The sequence below is a fragment of the Cygnus atratus genome, chromosome 1, assembly GCF_013377495.2.
Source record: "Cygnus atratus isolate AKBS03 ecotype Queensland, Australia chromosome 1, CAtr_DNAZoo_HiC_assembly, whole genome shotgun sequence".
Classification (NCBI taxonomy): Eukaryota; Metazoa; Chordata; class Aves; order Anseriformes; family Anatidae; genus Cygnus; species Cygnus atratus.
In genome coordinates, this window is record NC_066362.1 from 144,294,112 (window position 1) to 144,316,766 (window position 22,655).

General features: G+C 44.9%; 1 protein-coding gene across 1 annotated transcript in view; it reads left to right on the forward strand.

Annotated features, from left to right (window-relative positions):
• Window positions 1–22,655, forward strand: part of SH3RF3 (SH3 domain containing ring finger 3) — a 240,043-nt gene that overhangs the window by 171,092 nt on the left and 46,296 nt on the right. Inside the window, exon 4 of the mRNA XM_035565607.2 lies at window positions 11,783–12,130. Coding sequence (XP_035421500.2) covers window positions 11,783–12,130 — 348 coding nt within the window. The remainder of the gene's footprint in view (window positions 1–11,782; window positions 12,131–22,655) is intronic.

The following is a 22,655-nucleotide window of genomic DNA, read 5'->3' on the forward strand; positions in this document are numbered from 1 at the left end:
AAAATCTTTTGTCCCTCTTGCTGATAAGGCTGTCTCTTTGTATACTTTGTCTATATATGGTCCTCATCTTAATTAGTGTTTTCTTTGGGCCAAGAGCTGTCTTTTTGTTCTGTCTTTATGTAATATTTCTCACAATGGAACTGTGATCCGTAGTGGGAATTCTTCAGCTTTTAATGGCAAATATAATAAGCATTATTAACAAATGTGTCTGTGTGTCTTCATCACATAGTGTGGTTGCAGACTGCAAAAATTGAGTTCCCTCAGGACAACTTGTCTCCCTGCCTAAAGATTGTAGGTGCAACCCAGGGCATTCCATTTTCAGGAAGCAATGGGTTAGGAAAATATTTGGACTTGAGTAATGTTGGGGGTGTTGGGGGGGGACAGTGTTCTGCCCTTTCAGAGAGATTTCCTACTGTGCAGACTTTTTGTTAGCCCATTAATTTTGCCATCTCAGAACTCAAACAACGTGACCCAGAGCAGTGGTTTCCCAAATTCCTTCCAGTTGCAGCACACTAACATAAACAGAATTTGCATATGGATGTCATAAAAATGACTAATGCCGGCAATCATCATACTTCGCTGCAGTAACGTGACACATGTGCCCAAGCATCCTCGGGGATCTGCTCCGAGCTCCCTGGCACTGGGGCAGTGGCACACCTCTTATCTAGCGGTGGCACCCGCAGCAGAGCGGGCTTGGACAGACAGCAGAGCGTGAATCCAGCTTCCCGTGTGCTCGCGGGAGCTGTTTCGCTGCCTGACTCAACAGCACCGCCTACGTGTCCTCTGCCCCGAGCCAGAAATCAAATGCAGGGAGTTGAACAAATAGCATTTTCTCGTTTGGTAGCCAGGAAGTTCAGTGAACTCCTTGACTGCAGCCATTGGCAAGTCTGTCGAGAGACATCAGCCCCTGACCTCGGCCATGTACCCAATCATATTTCAACATCTACGATTCTCCAAAGAAGGCTGCAGACAGTTCGAGGGACAGTCAGCCACACCACGAGTGCGAGGCTGAATGCTGCCATTTTCAGTCAAGAATTTGCAGAGTCGAGGGAATTCGTCGCAGTTCAGCCCTGACAGATTTCTCTTCCAGCAGATGAGGGGGGAGGGTTGTGAACCCAATTACATCATCATGTAGCACAGAAAACACGCTTTCGTGTCTTGGAAAGCAGGATGGCTTTCAGAGCCTTCAGCTACTGCTCAGTCTCCCTACACAGGGAGATGCACGTGATTATGCCCCATGCAATAGCCACTGCTTCCAAATGCCCTCCCAACCCGTTTGTTACCCACCTTTTACCAAATATGACAGAAGTATAAAGGTCTCCAAGGTAAGACACCCTTGTGTGAAGTTGTTTTAAAATGATTGGTCACTGCACAGAATGAAGGAGGGTGTAAAGTCATGCTCCCACTGAAGGAACGGAGGAGAGCTGTGGTGTTTTACCAGGCCAGCCAGCTCTGGCAGGAGCTCCACACACACAATATCTAACTATACGGTCCCATGGGACATCATGCTGTTGCAAATAGCCTGTACCATATCCAGCAGTCCTTCTCTGCCTTGTATGTGGGAAGTAGAATCTGGAAGAGTACATAGTCAAAAATGTCTCTTTCCTATGTATAGTACACGCGGGGCAAAGGCTGTTTATCACAACCCGTTAATGCTGATGTCTGCCTGAAGTGAGTACACCTTGGTTCCTTTTGCAATCAATTGAACCAAAACATTTTCTTGGCATTTGCTTTCATTCTTCATTTCACTGCTTTATCAGAGATAGAGACAGCAGTACATTTATTTGTGTGCAATTCCCCACAGGTAATCTTCAGTTGCAGCACATAAAACTTAATTTTCCCCAATTGCATGAGATTTCTTATTCTACACAAAGTTGTAAATCACCTCAACAAAGACTCCTTGCCTGCTCAGTGGAGGCAAAGCCTTGCAGTGCTTGAAAAATGACTTCTGTTTTCCCACATGCTCCTTGTACTGTTATTCCAAGGGCTTCTTAGATTTATCCAACTTCATGCTTCGTGCGGATAACAAAGCATGATGTGGGGTGCATTTAGGCCTTTTTCTCAGCATCCACCAGAACACTTTTGTAATCAGATTCAGAAAGGACTTCAGCATCTATATTTATTTTAATGTTTCTTTCATCCTTTTCCTTTATCACATTAAGTTGGAAGGAAGTTCCTTCCTTAAATAAGACGTTATAATATCGGTGCTTCCTTCACAACAACTTTGAACATTACAAATACAGTACTTTCAAGCACAGTATTTCCAAGAATGAATCTCAGAGAATGAGCCAAAGGGCATGATGTAGTGTCTAGAAGATGTGGGTCCATGCCACAATGCACGCAACAAAGGTCCAAGCAGCAATGTGGGCACAGTGTTGCCTGGTTCACAGTCCCATTTATAATTACTTGGGGTCACACACCATTGTTGGGAAGTCATTTACCTTGAGACTCACAGCCTTGATGTGTGCATTTACTCTGAAGTGATCCTCAGCCTTAACTGCTGGTACCATCAGTTTTCAGCTAATTCAAAAATTTTTAGGTGTTGTTGTGCATCCAAGAAAACAGTAGTACCAGGAGCCTTGTGGGACACGAGGGAAGGAGGTAGAAAGTTGCCAGAAAATGTTGGAAATGTGAGGCTTGTCTCTCTCTAAAGCAGGTAGGCTCTGCAGGTATTGCTCAGAGATCACTTGCAATCCACACAGCTCTTCTCCAGGTACTGCAGTATTTTTCCTAGCCCATCCCGAGGTTTTGACATCCAGCTGGCTCAATGTTTCTGCAAGTGAAGAGGTTTCTAGATTTCAGCACAAAGATGCTTCAGAGGGCTTCCCTTCCTCACAGTAACTGGCAGCAACTGTAAAGGGCTCGTACAGCTGCCAGGCATCAGTGAGGTGTGAGGATTACATCTGAGAAGCTTCTGGGAGTGCTCCTGAGTCCGTCTTAGCCTCTTGCCCTGGCTGCTACCCAGCACGAGGCTGCTCACACTTCTCCTGCCAGCACCAGTATCTTCTGTCTCTGTGCACACGGGCAGCTGTACTCACAGAGGCACAAAGGTTTTCCAATTAGCAAGAGCAAGAGCAAGGGAGACTGAGCGTGGCCAAAAACCCAGTGGCTTCCTCCCAGGAAAATGTAAGTGTCCTTTCATATCTCCAGTGGCTGTTCCTCAGCTCAGGGACCGTGAGCCTCGAGCCCAGGCACCTGGGTGAACTCGCAAACCACTGTAGACTTGGTTATTTCCATGATTTTTAGCTGAGAAACATCATCTAGGAAACGATCTCGTGATGGGCATCTTGTCAAAACTAGGATGATCCAGGGAAGTACTTCAGTCCTGATGAATTTCATCTTTTTTGATGATAAACCAGTTTGTCAGTAAACTCCTGGCAATCTCCAACAGGGACTCTTCTGGTGCTGAAATTGGTGCCAGATGGGCACCAGTCCTTCCACCACTGAAGACAGCTGGAGTTTTGCCACTGACTTCAAAGGAATTAGGATCAAGCCCATGAATTCACGACTGCACTTTTTATTTAGCTTTCTGAATAATTTATAAGTAAAAATAGGCTGGATTCTCCCACTCTTTCTGATGTTGAGTAAAGCTGTATTTGGTTATTTTTCTTGGTTTCAAAGGAGCTTTGGTGCCATCCTGAGCATCTCATTATGAAAAAGGGTGCCCACAGAGGACAGACAGGAAGAAAAGAGAAGGAAATCCTCAGGCACGTTGAAGACACACAGCAGATCTGAGATTCAGAGATGACAGATCAGAGTAAGGTAGTCCTCATACTTGGAGCTGAAGGCTAGATAGCGAGAATTGTTTCAGGGAATGGGGAGGGATGAAGAAAGCACACTTCTTTTTGGTGAGTTCATGTATTTTTAATGCCATTGCGGTTAGTTTTATTTTCTCTCTTCTCAGCTGTTTGGACATTAGCTTCCGTAAGGTTATTAGCTGTGCTTTGCTCCTGAGAAGACTTTGCAGCAGACTGAACATTTTTCTGAGATTCACCAAGCCATGTGTTTGCTCTCTATCACTGCAAACCATTTTCCATCTTAAAACTGTTTGGAAAAAAGGGAAAGAAAAAAAAGAATCCAAGTTCACCACCCAAGGCTTAGTGTTTACTTCTGCTGCACGCATCATTTATTTTCATTCTGCAAGATCATGATGACACGCTCGTCCAAGCACATGCTGTTCTAATATGCTACATTCCTTCGGCCTCTCAATGCGTTAGAAGTGACATTGCTGCTAAATGAGAAAGGTCTTGTAAGACAGGGAAATAGACTGCTAAGTACCACTCCACTGCCTCTCAAGGAACCATGTTGAGGACAAAAATGATTGGCTTGTGTTTTTCCAGACTGCACAAGAACATGTACATGGATGACCCTGACTAGGAAGGCTATCTGCTAGGTGGTCATATGTTTTGGGACTTCTTTCCCTGAGAACTTGCTGACACATTTAGCAGGCTTTTGGAAAAGGGAACAAGGCTTACACCTCAGCCTGTGAGCAGAGGAATGGGATGCTTGCAGTTTGAGATGCGTCCTAGCAAAGTATTTCTGCAGCTCTCATTCCGTGTGAAGATGTTCAAGCAAACGCCTGTATTGCTCTTCTTGTATGTTCTGGGTGCGTGGAGTGATTGTGCTCCCAATCACAGTGTGGGGTTTCAGAAATCTGTCCTACATGATGGATAAACCACTTGCAGCAAATCTGTTTCGCATTTGCTTGTCCTTCCCCGACAGTAAATTAGAAAAGGCAATACTGGATTGTTGCAGAGATTAACATAAAACCATGAAATAATGCTTTGTTTTAGCTATAATATTTTCTCTTAAACCATGCCACGCTAATGATTCCTCATTAGAAGATGGTGCATAAATGAATAATTGAGATACAGTTTTGTGGCTTCTGCCCTATGAATTTAAATTGTCCATGGAGAACTTGGGAGGCTTTCCCTAAACATTTTTAAATCTGAATATATGAATCATATAAAAGATTAAAAGTATAGATGCATTCAATATGACTTGTTTGAAGAGCCTTTGGCACAGCTTTGGCTGCTAATATCCCATTAGTAAGCCTTTGGAAGTGCTGCGCAATGTCTGTGCTAACTAACCCAATGAACATTTAAAGTATTAGGTGAAGTGTTGTGTACCTTCTCCTAACACCCATTTGAGTCACAGGGCGGTTTTGCTGCTTGGCTACAGTAGAAGAAAGGCTGTACCCTGCGTTTGCCGGTAGGGATAACAATGTGGAAAAGCTGCTTGAACTTTCTGAAGTGCTGCTTTTTGGAGATGAAAACACTTCCATAGATGCAGTCCTCTGAGGAAACTCACAGGGACAGAGATTCTTCCATAGCTATGTCCTTACTTATTTAATAACCTCACTGTGCTTCAGAGCATAAATCATAATACTAGCGAAAACTAATTTAATGAGGGCATAAGAACTTAATATTTCCTGAAAGTAACTACTCCAAACTGAAAGCACAGTAATAAATTCAGACTGTTTATTTTAATCACAGAATCAGCTATGGAACTCCAAGTTGCCAAAGTTTCTGCAAGGCATAAAATAGGGATGTGCGTGATCTACTCAATATTTATGAACTGCGAAGTATAAGAATTAGCAGTCCCTAGGTGGAAATATTTTCGGTCTTTCGGAGGGACATTGTGGAGAACTTTTATTAATAGTCTTAATTTTCCTTTCTGCTCTGCTAAGTGCTTCCTCTCTAAAACCTTGAACATGACATTTTTTTCTGACCAGTTTATTCTTTTCATCAAGTATGGATTTATTTGAGGGGTTTTGAAATCTTTTTTATTTAAAAATGGTCTGAAGTAAAATATTTCTGGTCTTATACCTGTATTTGAAGAGCACCACCCTTCAGCTAATTCTTTCTATACAGACAGAAAAGGCTTACAAAATAAATGAACTGTTGTTTTCCTGAAAGCCTTAATAAACTGCGCTTTCTGGTTCAAACTGGCTCCAGTCTTACAAAATACCTGAGCACGTGCGTAACACTGAGGATGTAAGAAATCCTTCCTTATTCAGAGAAGAGCAGCATTTTAGTCCAATCTGTGGCACTTTGGTCTGTGCCCAACATTAGGTACGCACCGAAGTATGTTGATAAACCAGACACAGAGCGAGGCCAGCTCTTTGACAGGTCTGGTATCAGTCCCAAGCAAATCCTGTACCCACATCTCAGTGCCTTGAAAGCTAAGAGCATTCAGTAGCAGAGGGAGACCTTCTGCCTGTCCCCTCTCTTGGAGAAGACAGAGCTGCTGTGGTGGCCGCTGTGTGTCATGGCGTCCCTTGGAGGTCTGAACTACGCTGCAGGAGTTTTGCCCGTCCCATGGATTAGCAAACATGATGGTGTATTTGTCAGGAGATATGGGTTCTATTAGTCGAGCAGTGGTTTTGGCCTTACATTTGTTTATTGATCACCCAAAGAAATTATGGTGGCATTGTCCTTTTTTTTTTTTTTTTGCTGGTGCAGTACTGTTGTGACAACAACAAAAGACTGAAATGCTGCTGTTGCAGACTAGAGCAGCAAAGGTTAATTGTTTAAATTTGACCTAATCTCCTGTGCTTCTACCTTATTCCATGATAATAATAAGTTCCACAGTAATAGTTTGTTTTTCCAACTAAAGCTAGGACTAATTATGGCCCTACTGAGTGCACACTGGCCAGAAAGAAGCTTTTTCCTCACTCTTTTTCCCAGCTTCAGCATATATGTAGATGCATAGTGCTACCCGCTGAAACTTTAGTGCATTGCCTCACATTAGGGTATACAGGGCAGATTTAGTCCCACCTGGGGATAGCCAGTGCAGGTGACAATTGTGTGTGCACGTGTGTGAGCGTGTGTAAACGTGCAACAGAGAGAGAGAGAGAAAGTCACCGTAATACATTCTGCAGAAAAATTAGGTTTATCTAGAGACTAATGAAACAGTAATTTTGGCTGGGAGAGCTCCTGAGGTAGCTTAATGTTGGTACCTTTGCTGCCGATATGGTAAAGTCACAAGTAGAATATCTAAAATAGTCCTATCTAAAAGCCAGAAGAAGGAGAGGAAGGAGAAGAAGGAGGAGCAGAAGAGGAAGAGGAGGAAGGAGAAGAAGAAAGAAGAAGAAGAAGGAGAAGGAGAAGGAGAAGGAGAAGGAGAAGGAGAAGGAGAAGGAGAAGGAGAAGGAGAAGGAGAAGGAGAAGGAGAAGGAGAAGGAGAAGGAGAAGGAGGAGAAGGAGAAGGAGAGGGAGAAGGAGAAGGAGAAGAAGGAGAAGGAGAAGGAGAAGGAGAAGGAGGAGAAGGAGAAGGAGAAGAAGGAGAAGGAGAAGGAGAAGGAGGAGAAGGAGAAGGAGAAGGAGAAGGAGAAGGAGAAGGAGAAGGAGAAGGAGAAGGAGAAGGAGAAGGAGAAGGAGAAGGAGAAGGAGAAGGAGAAGGAGAAGGAGAAGGAGAAGGAGAAGGAGAAGGAGAGGGAGGAGAAGGAGAAGGAGAGGGAGAAGGAGAAGGAGGAGGAGGAGGAGGAGAAGGAGAAGGAGGAGAAGGAGAAGGAGAAGGAGAAGGAGAAGGAGAAGGAGAAGGAGAAGGAGAAGGAGAAGGAGAAGGAGAAGGAGAAGGAGGAGAAGGAGAAGGAGGAGAAGGAGAAGGAGGAGAAGGAGAAGGAGAAGGAGAAGGAGGAGAAGGAGAAGGAGGAGAAGGAGAAGGAGAAGGAGAAGGAGAAGGAGAAGGAGAAGGAGAAGGAGAAGGAGAAGGAGAAGGAGAAGGAGAAGGAGAAGGAGAAGGAGAAGGAGAAGGAGAAGGAGAAGGAGAAGGAGAAGGAGGAGAAGGAGAAGGAGGAGAAGGAGAAGAAGAAGGAGAAGGAGAAGGAGAAGGAGAAGGAAAAGGAGAAGGAGAAGGAGAAGGAGAAGGAGAAGGAGAAGAAGGAGAAGGAGAAGGAGAAGGAGGAGAAGGAGAAGGAGAAGGAGAAGAAGGAGAAGGAGAAGGAGAAGGAGAAGGAGAAGGAGAAGGAGAAGAAGGAGAAGGAGAAGGAGAAGGAGGAGAAGGAGAAGGAGAGGGAGAAGGAGAAGGAGAAGGAGAAGGAGGAGAAGGAGAAGGAGAAGGAGGAGAAGGAGAAGGAGAGGGAGAAGGAGAAGGAGAAGAAGGAGAAGGAGAAGGAGAAGGAGGAGAAGGAGAAGGAGAAGGAGAAGGAGAAGGAGGAGAAGGAGAAGGAGAAGAAGGAGAAGGAGAAGGAGAAGGAGAAGGAGAAGGAGAAGGAGAAGGAGAAGGAGAAGGAGAAGGAGAAGGAGAAGGAGAAGGAGGAGAAGGAGAAGGAGAAGGAGAAGGAGGAGAAGGAGAAGGAGAGGGAGAAGGAGAAGGAGAAGAAGGAGAAGGAGAAGGAGGAGAAGGAGAAGGAGAAGGAGAAGGAGAAGGAGGAGAAGGAGAAGGAAAAGGAGAAGGAGAAGGAGAAGGAGAAGGAGAAGGAGAAGAAGAAGAAGAAGAAGAAGAAGAAGAAGAAGAAGAAGAAGAAGAAGAAGAAGAAGAGGAAAAAGAAAAAACACTCTCCCTCAGTTCATATTGCAGGGACTGGCTGGCTTGAGGCCAAAGCTCTGACAGCTCCTATTATTGTGGCTGGGAGAGCAGCGTGGCTCCCTCATCAAGGTCAGCAGATTTTTAATGAACGCACTCGATTACTGCTCCCTTTGTGGGAAAAGGTTGTTTGGAGGTGAGCGCAGCTCCTTTCCTTCACCCTGGGGATGGAGTGAGGAGATGGGGCTTTCTCCAGCATGGATCCTTGCAGCAGGGAATTCCTTCCCGAGAAACAGGCAGGAATTCCTCTGTGAGCTGAGGCTGGTGCATCCTTGTCTCAGCATGCAGCACCACAGGCAGCAGTCACCGAGACCCTGCAAACAGTTTCACAGCAGCGTTTCACTGCATCTCGTACCCAGCAGTGTCCCTCGGCTGTCGCACAGTGTGGCTGCACAAGGATTTGCAATCCCAGGGAATGCAGGGCTGCTGGGAATGTTTGGCTGGCTCGGCGTTCAAACCCAAGCCTTATCCCTCTATAGCATGTACTGAGTTTTCTAGGACATCCTGTTACCACAGAATAGATTTGGGGTAAAACCAGTCCCGCGGCAGTCTTAAGGGCATTTTACAATTTGGGATTAGCAGGGCCAGAATTTCAATCATGCACTCTTTTTAGAGGAGGGATCAGAAACAAGCAAGAAAGCTGTGTTCTGGTATTAGGGGTTGTTGTAAGAATTACAGTCTTCCACAAATGTCAAATTCCTGAGACTGACTGTGGGTCAGAACTTTCCATTAGGCTTCTCCTCTGGAAGCAGATCTGCCTGAAGATCTGATGACAGACACCAGAAAGCCATGCTTGTTTACATACCCCAAGTTTAAAATAAGAAATTTGCAGTCATGTTTATGTTTAAAAAAGGGTTTCTAAAAGTTCTTTGCAAAGAGACAGCATCACTTGGTCCTACAAAGCAGTAAGCAGAACCTTTCCTCTGGTGCTCCGAGCCTATTTGGGAAGTACTTTCCAGCATCCACAGGCAAAGCTGTTTAAAAACAAAGTTCTCTATGAAAATAAAGTGGTAAAGCCATAAAGCATTTGTTATATTGGCACGCCAAAATGATTTTTTCACAGTATTTCAGGAAGACTTTCACATACCCAAAAGTTCATTAGCTTGACTGTTTTGGGAAGGGGGGCTCTTTTTGCCTTTAATCTTCTACCAATAATAGGAATGACTTTGTTTATATCTATATGAGGCTATTTTTTATCACTCTACATTTAGATGCTAGCTCTATTACTGACCTTTTAAACCAGATTTTGCTTTGAACAAAAAAAAGTAATGGGTTTTGTTGTTTTAAAAAGAACAGTTTCAGTGTTAAATTGGATTCCAGCCAGGGGGATTTATAACCTGATTCCTACAAGACGAATCAGAGTTTTGATATTGAGAGCTGGAGCACTGCGTTGACCGTATGGAGCACTGCTGTAAAGTCAGGAAGTTCAAAAGTTTTTATTTTTAATTCTTTATATTTTCTTATGTCAGAGAATTAAAATATATTCTTATCCTGCTTGATTGACTTGCTGTAAAATCAGGAAGTTCTAAAGGTTTTTTTTGTTATGATTTTTAACTCTATATTTTCTTATGTCAAAGAATTGAAATATATTCCTATCCTGCTTCATTTACTAGCAAAGAACTTCCTGACCTTCTGATGTAGAAAAGTATTGTGCATATTTCATGTCTTTCTCCTTTCCTCCTCATTATTTCAAATAATTCAGCTAGACTGTCTCTATCAGTTGGGTAAGCAGAGCTGTAACACCTACTTAAGGGAGGGGAACCATCTGGTTTCCTTGCAACTTGCAGCCTGCTGGCAAATATTAGGTTCTACCAATTTACAGCATGATGAAGTGGGAAATAATGGACGTTCTTGGAGAATCTGAGATGGGATCAGCTGTTATTGGCAAAAATTGGCAGGTGCAGCGCACTGTGCCAGCCGTAAGCACGGTCTCGTGTCGGAGAGTGCAGCTGGGAAAATGGCCTGCTAATTGAATGGTAGCAGGACTCCCAGCAGCTCTGACAGGGGTGGAGCATCGTTAACTGGGGGCTCTTGGTTGACTTGGTGGCGGCTGTTGCTGAATCAAGGATCCTGCCGGTTGATGCTTTTCTAGGTGCTGGAGCGTGTAGTGCCTCTTCCATGCAAGTGAGTCCTCGTGGAATCAGAAGTGCTTTCAGACTTGGGAGGGCTGGCATAAGGCTGGTGATGATATCTATTTCTTGTTTGTATTTGCAGTATGGTGATGGAGATTTGGAGCCATAAAAGCTACTCAGTTACACATTTGCTTAACTGCACACTTCTACTGTTATTTTTCCCATACCTTTATTTTTCCTTCTTATATTCAGTTGTAATAGGTTTCCAAATTAGCTTATCATCAAGCAGCAACTACTCTTTTTTTTTTTTTCCTTTTTTCTTTTTCTTTTTTTTTTTTTGGGGGGGGGGGAGGCTCGGGGGAGGAAGCCCAAGGGGGCCTTGTCCTTGACTGAAGTTCTTGGATAATGTCATATTTCATACACTGGTTATGGAAACCAACATAGCCCGTTTTCAGACAAAAATAGCCTGTTACATGTACCTCTGGTGTTGTTTGCCTGCTCCTGGATGTGTCCACAGCAGAGTAAATGTTGCTCAGGCCTCAGCACCTGAGACCCACCTCTGTCCAGGGGTGGCATTTTGGTGCTCAGCATTATCCCCTTGCTGGGACCAGGGCGGGTATAGGCTGAGCATCCCTGCTGCCTCCATGCTGTGGGGTAAGTGGGTGGCCCAGGTGAGTCCAGCAGGTGCCATCAGCAAGCTATGATGGGTCATTAACATCCCCCTTTTTTTCTGTTTTTTTTTCCTTTCTTTTCTTTTTTTTTATTTTCCTAACCCTTCTTTTTTCCTTTTTTTCCTTTCTCTGTCTTTTCTGCCCCTTCTTTTTCCTTTTCTTTTTTTCTACTCTCTTCTTTTTCTTTCTTTCTTCTATCCTTTTCTGTCCCTTCTTTTTCCTTTTCCTTTCTTTTCCTCCCCTTTCTTTTCTCTTCCTTTTTAATTTTTCTCCCCCTTTTTTTCTTTTCCTTATATTTCTTTCTCTGTCCCTTTTTGTCCTTCTCTTTTTCCCTTCCCCTTCCCCTTCCCCTTCCCCTTCCCCTTCCCCTTCCCCTTCCCCTTCCCCTTCCCCTTCCCCTTCCCCTTCCCCTTCCCCTTCCCCTTCCCCTTCCCCTTCTGCTTTCTCCCTTCTCTTCCTCTTCTTCCTCTTCTTCCTCCTCCTCCTCTGTCCCTTTTCCCCTGCACTCAGCTCAACGACTCCGCCAAGCAGCTCATCGAGATGGACAAGACGTGCTCAGCAGCCGCTGCCGGCTGCGAGGCGCCACCAGATCCAGCCGCAGCAGTGGGTCTGGGGCCGTGTCCCACCCCGGGCGGCGCGGGGGCGGTGGTGGCAGCCCCGCGGCAGGTGGAGGGCAAGAAGAACGCCAAGAAGCGGCACTCCTTCACCGCCCTCAGCATGACCCACAAGTCCTCCCAGGCCGCCAGCAACCGGCACTCCATGGAGATCAGCGCCCCCGTCCTCATCAGCTCCAGCGACCCGCGGGCGGCCGCCAGGATCGGGGACCTGGCCCACCTCTCCTCCAGCGCGCCCGCCCAGGTAAGGCTGGGGGCATGGCCTCTTCCAAGCGGACCTGCGCTTGAGCAAAGCAGCTGTCATTTTCACTTGGCAGGGCTTTGCATCGGTCTTTCCCAACCACGTGTTTATGAGTGGACAGGTGTGATGAGCTGGAGAACAAAGCCAAATCATTTTAGGTTTGATTTAGAACAGAACAGAACAGTTCAGTTGGAAGGGACCTTCAAAGATTGTCGAGTCCAACCACTTCAGGGCTAACCAAAAGTTAAAGCATATTAATGAGGGCATTGTCCAAATGCCTGTTGAACACTGTAAGGCACGGGGAATCAACCACCTCTCCAGGAAGCCTATTTCAGTTTTTGACCACCCTCACAGTGAACAATTTTTTCTTAATGCCCAGTCTGAACCTGCCCTGGCACAGCTTTGAGCCATTTCCACACGCCCTGACGTTGGTGACCAGGGAACAAAGACCAACACCTCACTCCGTGCTTCCCCACCTCAGGACTTGCAGAGAGCAATGGGGTCGCCTCTCAACCTCCTCTTCTCCAGACTGAACAGCCCAGGTGTCCTCAGCCCCTCCTCACAGGACATGCTCTCCAGCCCCTTTACCAGCTTTGTTCCTCTCCTCTGGAACCCAATCATTGACTTACAACAATGCAATACATTTTTTTTAAGTGATCATACAGTTCATTTGAACTGTAAAGTGTTGCAGCTTATATTCCTCACTTTCTGTTATAGAAAGAGATAATCTTGAGTGATCTCATTATCCTTACTCCAGACTGTATTTGCTCCCCCTTAGGGTAACACTACCGGTATGAACTTCACACACTTGTTACACCTCAGGGACAAAAAACAATTGTAGAGTAATTATTTCCCTATAGATCACTGGAAGACAAACAAATGTGTTGTAGTTTGGCAAGTAGCTGGTACCTGGCTAGTAGCTGCTGTTCAGAAACACTCGTCAAGGTTTCAGACAGGCACGTGTGCTGATTGTGCAGGCTATTCCGTCCTTCCCCCCTCGAGAATACCAGCAGATCTGACAAGGGGTTTCTGGACCACCACCACCAAGGGACGAGCAAAAGCAGGAGACAAACCCACCAGGGACATGCTGAAATCCCATGCAAACACCTGCTGTTTCTGCAGACATCAAAATGCAAGTGGTAATTTGCAGTTAGAAAGCGTAGAAGAAAGAGAAGAATAATATCAATCCCAAACCTCTTCTGCCTTGGCCTTCCTGCAGAGTCTTCTATGCATGGTGTGTGCAGATTAGCTCCTCCTAAAACATGAACAGCTGAAAAAACACAGGGTTCAGTTGCACTATCAGGACCAGGCGTGCACGTCTGAAGTGAAGCACCCAGCTGTGCTTTGCGGTGCACTGAGAGCAAACCTGAAGTGAAAAGCCCTGAAACGCATTTCCTGGGGGCATCAGGTCCTCAGTTCCCTCAGTTTCCCTCTACAGAACAGCCCCTCTTGTTCTGCACTGCTTGCTAATGCACAGACAACCCAAATATAACAGGGTCTGCCCACAGGGCAGCCAAAACGATGTGCCAAGGGGCCTCTCTGGAGGTCTTCGCCTCCTCTCAGCCCTCAGCAGGAGTGTGAAGGTGAGGATATGGCCCCGCACGAAGCAGCACGCGTGCCAAGATGTACCGGGACATCTGCGACACAGCGCGAGCTCTAGATGTGAGCGAGAGTCCCAGGCTCGTCAAGTAAATGACACCCACGTTTTTGGCACTTGAAGCGACACATTTGGACTTTGCAGAGATGTGACAGCCTGTGGCTTTTCTGTTCTTGTACTAGCCGAGGAGAGAAGCGTGCACACCCTTTGCCAGAGTCATGTGAAGACTCGGTGTAAGCTAGAATACCACAAAAATTAGACGGGAAAGCAGAAAGTGCCTTAATTACTCTCCCCTGCTTTGGCAGAACAACTGTTGTGAAAAAAAAAAAAAAAAACACATTCATTTCACAGGTCACTGTAGTGTTTGGGCACAAGTGATAGGGGACAAGAAGGGGCCCGTGTTCCTCATTAGAAGTTTTGAAACCCAACCCAAAGGAAGGTTGGTTGTGTCCTTCACCGCAGATGGGAGGGCATGCCATCTTTGTTGCACAGCTAGGGCTGGGGGACAACGAAGCCCCTCCAGTGGTGACAGACAGACACAGGGACAGTGCTGCAGCACCGGTTTGGGGATCTTCTGCCCCAGGCTTGCAGGCAAGGCAGCTGGGGAGGTGCCTCGATCACTGCTGGCCAAAACAATCACAGCCAGAATCCAGGCAGGGGAAGAAGAGCCTTGGTGAGAGGGATCAGCCTCAGCGAAAAGAGGTTTCCCTCTGTCAAAATGCATTATCACAGCCCAGAGAAACCAGCCACTGCAAGCGTGGCATTTGCATGTATGAATACGTATGTCTGCTTTTAGGGGTCTTACTATTTTCCATCTGGTCTGAGGGATTTAAAAATTTACATTTTCAAACTTTGCTATGAATGTAGATCTACTGGGGGAAAAAAAGGAAAAAAAATGGAGCTGACATTCTCATTATATTCTCCTGACCATAGGAGCAGCCTTCAGAAAAATGCCTCGCTGCTGTAAGACTTGCAGTAAAATCACACGAGCTACCAACATGAATTCACCTGCTTTCAGCCTTCTTCGATAGGTCTGCAGAGAGTCCAGACTTTGCCTCTCACACAATGAGCACTGAAATTGTGCTTATATATATTTATGTGTCTATTAAACCTGTAATTATCTATACATTTTAAATCAAAATGTCAGAAATTCAGCTCCTTCTCTGCCATCTGCTGAGACCTGACAGGGCTCTGAAACAATTAATGCTGCTACAGCCTCAGACAGAAGATCAACTCAGCATTTTTTGTTTGATTTAAGTGTGGCTGAATGCCAGCCAAAATAGCACAACCAGGGGACCCCTGAGGTGTTACACTGAGGCAGCGAGAGTCTTGTCTTCGGGTTGTTTTTGTTCTCAAATGCGTTTGGCAAATGCGTTTTAGCTGCCAAACTGACCCGTGAGCTTGGCCACAAGAAGATGTCTCACCTTCTCTTTCCTCCCTTGTCTGCCCAGCAAATCGTCCTCACAGCCCTCGAGTGGTCCTCTCTGTAACCATCTCAGGCCCCTGCTAGTTTGCAGCAGCAAATTCAGCCAAAGTGTATTTTTATAGGGGGAGACAACAAATTTACAGTTTCAGTGCTGACTGTCTAGCAAATTTATGCCTTTCCTTTCACCATTAGAATCTAAATTTGTGTTACTGTGTCTTTATATCATATCCTTGAAATTTCTAGGCACTTTATCACTGCTTATTCAAAAGGATCTCCTCGTAAAAAGAAATAAAGGAATTTTGTTCAGTTTAGTAGCTATGAGCATCTTTGGTTCAAGCCAGGATCAGTGCTGAGCTGAAACCCAGGAGGTTTCTACCTTTTTTTAAAGTTCAACACACTTTTTTTTTTCTATAGCCTATTCTTTAAACAAGGAGAATTCAATCACAGAAGTTCCTCAACAGAATCCACTGCCCTACCTCAGGCAACTGACCGGTGCCTGGTGAAACCGTGTTCCTAATACCAGTATCCATTTCCCCTGCAGACCTCCACCTGGAGCACCTGCTTTCTCCCTGCTGTCTTGAGAGGAAACAGAGACTTTGAAGGCTGTAGGAACTTAAAATCTAGGTGTAAATTTTAGATGTTTCGGTAAATGTGGAATATATTCCACCCCTTAAAAGCGAGTTCATGCATAGTACTATATTCCTGTGGCTTTTGTCAGCATTTGTGAATTGAAACCAGACTTTCATGCAGAGCTGACACGTTTTTTGTTTTTATGAGTTGTTAGACTATAATAAGCCTCCTGCTTCTCCAGGAGGGCACAGATTTATGCATCTCGAGCACTGACATGCAGACCAGAGTGCAAACTCCCATGCTTTGAAAGTACTTCTGCATATCATTAATTCAATAATTGTGGACTGCTTGCCTTTGATAACATGTTCATTGTTCTGTAAGCAGAACCAACCTAGCTGGTTCCAAAAAGCCAAGATGCTATTTTGAGAGTCTAAAAAAATACCTTAATTGACTGACAACCTAGGGATGCTCAAGGGTAGAAGGATCAACTTCAAACCACCTCAGCTGGATAAAATAGCGACTGGAGGACCACAATAGTCAGGATACGAAGCACTTATTGAGAAAAGAGCAATGCTGGGGTCTTCATTCTGCTTGCAGCCAAATTTGCTGTTTGTATGCTTTTTGTTGCATGCCGAGTATCACTCAGTGAATGTAAGACCTCCATCTAAAAGGTGATAGTGTCTGCCCGTCATGCAGAATGCCCCATCATGCTGGCAAAACAGATTTTTCTTGAAGATGTAAGTAGTGCTGCGGGCCTGTGATGGAGCAGAAGCTGAATTAGGCTGCGGGTGCAGAGGAGCCACTTGTAACTGAGATCCCCAGGAGAGGAGGGAAATTCCCCCCGGACGGTAATCGTGCCTAGGCCTCAGGTGGCTGGTCCTGCTTCCATTTTCACCCCTTATGAATTATTCGTCCCTGCTATTTGGAAAGGTCAGAGGTCGGTAGTGCTCCAAATCCCCTGGTTTTGGGGAGAAAATGCGTCTCATGAATAATGAAGTGTGGCTTTGTGCGCACCAGGACAACAGCTGAGAGAGGAAGAAAGAAAGGATCCTCCTGGCAGGAGGAACTTGTGGTGTGAGTATTTTGAACAACTCGTCACCACGCACAGGAAATCCGCTTGTATCTGCGGGTGTCAGTACAGGCTCCTAACCGGAGGCCACATGTTCAGGAAAAGCTGAGAACAATGTCTTGCACGCTCCCAGTCCCGAGCAGTGACAGCATGTGAAATGAAAAACCTTCCTTGAAGTGCCTCCCCGTATAAATCATTCGGAAGTGTGACTCCTTATCAGTTATTTAGGAGCGCTGGATTTTAGCTGAGAAAATGTAATAGCAGAACTGTGGTTCAGCCCTGGCTGATAGCCTAAATGTGCTGACCATGAGAAGCATACAGATTGCATTTAAAATCCAAAGACTAACTATCAACCTGGAATTTTCAAGCACACAACAGGCTCTGAGAAAAGAAGAGAAATTCAGGTGTTTTTCAGCTCTGGTCTGGATTCCAAATTGTATCCAGCCTGCTCTGCTGTCAGCTGCAAATGACAATGGGCTGTACATCCAGTAATGAGATTTGGACAGCTGAAACAAATGGCAGCTATCTCAGGGGGCTGAACTGGTCAAAAAAGGCAAGAGAAGTAATATTAGTCGATCCCACCTGTGTTTCTGTCATTTAGAGCCAAATATGTCATAGAAGCTTTGCTGAAGTCTAACCAAATCTGCTCCCTGGTCTCTGGTCCCAGCTCCACTCTAAATTATTTAGACCCGGAGCTAAACATTGCCTATTTGTCGCACATCAATTTTAAATAACTTACAGTTATTAAGTAACTCTTGTTGGCGTTAGGAGATGGGAAGGAATTGAGGTTTTTTAAGGAGAGCGTTTTGGGCAGGCATGCAAGCTTCAATTTTTTATAGCTACCAGTAGGTCTTTAAATATGCTCTGTGTGTATTAGGATATATAACATTATTTTTCAAAACTGCCGCAAATGAAACACATGAGCTGACTAAATCTATTGACTGATTACATGAGCTTCTGAGAATCCAGGTCAAAGCAGAATCGCCTTTCAGAAACTACCAGCATAGAGACAATGGGTTCTCTTTATCCTATAATTTGTCTCATCGCAAATACATTTTGAAAGATTTTTCAAGAACCACAAAATCTAATTTTTGACTGGATTGAGGCAGAGAAGGCTATGCTTTAGAAGGGTGTTTATTCAACTGTGCATGAAATCCTCTTGCCTGTAAAACAAAAACAACGCTTTTTTTTTTTTCCAGATGCTCCTCAGGGTAGTAACCCAAAAACATTTTACCACTGAAATAATTTTTGCACAGGGCGAATCCCCAGGCTTCACGCTACCTGCCAGTCAGCTACTGATTTGGAAGACTCAAGAGCAAGCAAGGCAGCCTCTTGCTATTTACGCTGCACCACAAAATGCTGTCCATCTGACACACTCCGTGTGTACATGCATGACATTTTAGCAGAAGTGACCGCAGTGTGTATTTTCCCTTTTTTTCTGTGTGGGGTTTTTGTTTATTTGTTTACTGCTACCATCTCCCTGGAGGGGAACTTCCTACAGGAGCCATTGCACAGGATCCTGATGAGTTTGTTGTTCAATTATCAAGAGGGTAATTATGAACTCGGGATTAAATTAACATGTTTTAGAGGTCAAGCCTCCACTTTAAGCCTTCCTGTTTCTCTGCCTTTGATTTTTTATGTTGTTTGATCCCCAAATTGCAAGAATCTATTTACTATAAAACCATTTAAACGCCCATAGGGGAGAGCTAGACACCAGTGCTTAGTGCTGAAAGGGTTATTCTGATTGAGAAACAACGCTGAATAAAATATAATTCTCATGATGCTCATCCACATAATGCTTAATTAAGCCTCATTTGGGGAAACTGAGAAGCTGCAAACCAGAATAATCAGCGCTCTTATGGATGGTAATGTCAAATGAACATTTGGAAGAAGACGACAAAAAATATTTGGGCTTCTCTCTCCAATTTACAACCATCCTTAGACTGCAGGATAGTGGCTCTCTGTAACTCCGTGATCTATTCACAGAAGACATGGTCTAGAATTTTTGACCTGTTATGAACCAAAAAATAATCGAGGCCAATGTGGTGCCAGAACAGGCTGACATAATATCCTGCCTCACCGCCATCCCCAGCCATAGTCACTTACAGGCTGTAAGAACCTCTCAGAAAATACTAAATTAGAGAAATTTAGCTCCAGTTTTTGCAGGAAGGAATTTACGCAGCTGCAGCTGCCATCGTGCACATTTGTTTGTTTTTACACACATACCATTAAGGCAGAAAAAGTCTTACTTTAGAATTGGAAAGTCCATTTCTGCTCCCGCTTTGGTAATTAGCATTTGATGAGGCTATTTGATCTTGTGTGTAACACTTTTCATCAATACTTGGTGGCACCACCATGCATTAAGTGCTTATACATTATTTCTGGGAACATTAAGGCCTGGAGTGATTGCCAGAATCATTGTTTTATGGAGTCAGTGAATTAGAGAAACAAGTCACAGGAATCTTAAAGACCATTAGGCTATTTTTTGTGGTATTTTCAGAGGACGGTATATCTGCCTATGTGAGTGGAATGTTCGAGTGTTTTTCTCTTATTATAAAGTAATACTAAAGAGAAATTTAAAGTAAGCTGTAAATATGCATTCATGACATTAAAAGAATTTTTTCTGTGAATTAATGAATGCGATAAGTGCCCTGTGGTGAGACAGTGCTGGATTCGCTTTGAAGTCAAAATAGAGATTTCTGCTTGGTGATTTTCTCAATGATAAGAACATTCATCTGATAGCAGCAGCAATTATTTTTCTGTGAAGGCTGCTGCAACCTGCAATATCACCGTACCCTGTTCCTACTTTTATCACTGTCTTCATGACTTCTATTCCCCTCCACGTCTGAGTCCCATGCTTTCGCAAGACACTTCCCTAATCCCCGTAGGCACCATGTCTTTTCAAATTAAACCACAAATATGGCCTTAAAGTACCAGCAAAAATCTAAAGCGAATCTATAAGGTAGAGAAGAAGATAGTTTATGCTGGAAGTCCAGAGCACTGATCTTCATGCTTTTGTAGAAGTATGGATGGGAAGAGAGAAAGGCAATGAATTTGAAATGAACTTTCAGCCCAGATGAGTGGTTATTACCTTTAATTTCCTGGTCTCTGTGGGCTTGTCAGTAATGTTTTGCCAGGCTGGTTGTTTTTAAATAGATGTCAGGGCTGACACAAGAGGCAGCAACTTCTCAGCAGCGTATTATTTACTCAGGAGTATATGCTATAAACTGTAATAGAAATATATCATTACATATACATTAAAGTGTGATTTGTTTTGATGCTCCTGTAGTTCTCTTGTAAATAATACTTACCAGCTGGAGGAGGAATGAGACCCGTCTGAGCTTAGACACATCTCGGTGACTCCTGAGGAAGTCGCGCTATTCATTCTCACCAGGAAATGTCGACCCTCAGGCTGCACAGTCGCCTGGAAAGTTCAGTCTTGTCAGCTAGCTGTGGGTCTCTTCCTTTCAGATGCAACCCAAACAATGGCTGATGCCATTACTTATTTAAGTATCCAAAAGTTTTATTGGGGTCATCTGGGGGTTTTACTCAGGATTTAGCTTTCCACAGTACAGAGACATAACTCTACTGCGCCTCACAGAATCACCAAGGCTGGAAAAGACCTTCAAGATCACCAAGTCCAACCATCACCCTGACTAAGCAAGTGCCACCACTAAGCCATGTCCCTTAGTGCCACGTCCCCATGTCTCTCAAATACCTCAAGGGATGGCAACTCCACCACTTCTTGGGCAGCCTGCTCCAATGCTTGACTACCCTCTCCATGAAGAAATTCTTCCCTATATCTGATCTAAACCTCCCCTGGAACAACTTGAGACTGTTTTCTTGTGTCCTGTCACTTGCCACCTGAGAAAAGTCTGACACTGTCCTCTCTGCAGCCTCCTTTCAGGTAGCTGTAGAGAGCGATGAGATCTCCCCTCATCCTCTTCTTCTCCAGACTAAACAGTCCCAGTTCCCTCAGCCGTTCTTGTTAAGTCTTGTTTTCCAGTCCCTTCACTGGGTGTGAAGAAACAGGACTTGGTGCAGAGGTACCCAGAGGCGTCCTCAGCGTGCCTTTGGGCAGGCACTGGGGCAGGCTGCCCTGGGGAAGAGGAGAGCTGTTGTTGAGCTGAGAGCATCAGGCTTTGTGAGTGGTACTCAGAGGATGCCAGATAGAAGTGGGAGCGTGCAAAGAAGTCAGATTGGGCTGTTTAGTGACCTAAGTACCTGGGATAAGAGTTGGCAGTGTCTAGTTCAGAAAGCTGCACACCAACGTTAGGGTAAATGGCCTCCTAACCAGGAGGTGAAAGGGTGGATGTAGCACATGAACCTCCCAAAAGGTATCCAACAGAGAACAAAGTATCAGAGCACTGCCTCCGATTCCCATTCCCCATAGCAGATGAAGAAGAAAGAAGGGCACGTTTAGTACATTGTTCCTTAGATCACAATAGCAAAACTACAACCTGGCTCCAGGGCTAAATAAAGGAGGAAAACAAACTAAGCCCTGCTGCTTGCAGTGATGGAGGAAGGCCTGCTGTGTGCTCCAGGAGGGCTGTTAGTGTTACCAGTAGCTGCAGGGACCCACGTAAACTGTGCAAAAGGGAAGTGGAAAGGTAAGCTTCCACAAAAGTAATCAAAAGTATGAAAAAATAACAGCTACATCTCTCACAGAAGTCAGTCTGTAGATACAGTGCCCTGGAAGGCCAGTGGGTCCCGTGGAGTGAAACCTGATGATGAAAATCGGGGGATGGAGGCAGACTGGCAAGTAACCCATCGTGCCAAAGGCTGCAGGGGGGAGCAGCTAAAGAAAAACTGAAGCATGGTCAGGAAGCAGGCACTGATTTAGAGTTTGTATGCATATGCTACTAGGCTGAGCAAAGTGGCAAAAATGAACAGTTTGTAGGGTCCAGGGTAGCGCCAGATGCAGCAATATTACAGCAACAGACTGCAGGCAAGACACTGACTGTCAAGTGGGTAGAGAACATAGAGGACTACAGAGATTTCTCTGGGATTAGTCAAGGGAAGAAAGTAACACTGTCATCAAGCAACGCTAACTGACAATTATATGATGTCTTAATCCCTAGGCCTGTGTGTTAGTACAAGCATAACAGCAAGTAAAAAGCATTTGGGCTCGTGCTTCTAGCAATATAGGTGATGCACAGGCCACCAGTGTCAGTGCGAGCAAGTGAATGGCTGGTGCTAACACAGCAATGCTGCTCTCTGGGCTTGAGAGGACCGTATGAGCTCGGGAAAGGATAGCATGTGTCCTACACTGCTGAGATATTGTCTGCATATACAGTTCGCCCTGAGGTTGTTCTCTCAGCTCAAGTTTTTCACGTGAGGTAAAAACAAAGTGTTTTGTTGTAGCAGAAAAGATCGGATTCCGATCTGTTTTCTGCTGTTTTGGAGGCAGCTTCTCCAGCTTCGAGCAGATGTGTGGTTGGCACAACACGAAGAAGTTTGCACCAGCTGGTTTCTCACTTGCCTCTTGGGTGAGGCATTTGCCATGCCTCTCTGCTCAGCATCTTCCTCGATCCCTAACCCCATTAACAAGCTCAAAATAACGAGTAAGGAATCATGTTCCAGCTATCCCTAACATTTTTGGGTGGGTTGATATTATCTCACTGACATGACAGGCAGGATTAATAGAGCCTTAGTCACAGGACTGGAAAGAATGCTTACTTTTACACATAGGACGAAGAGCTGCCTGGAACCTTCCTTGTTCGAGCAAGCAGCCAGAAAGTGAGGGGAAATAATGAGAAAAAGGAGATGTACTTGTCACTACAACTTCATGATGGAGCATAGATATTGGTGAGAGAGGAGACAGCTTGCTGCTTGTTACCAAAAGCTGTGGAATCACAGAGCAGTC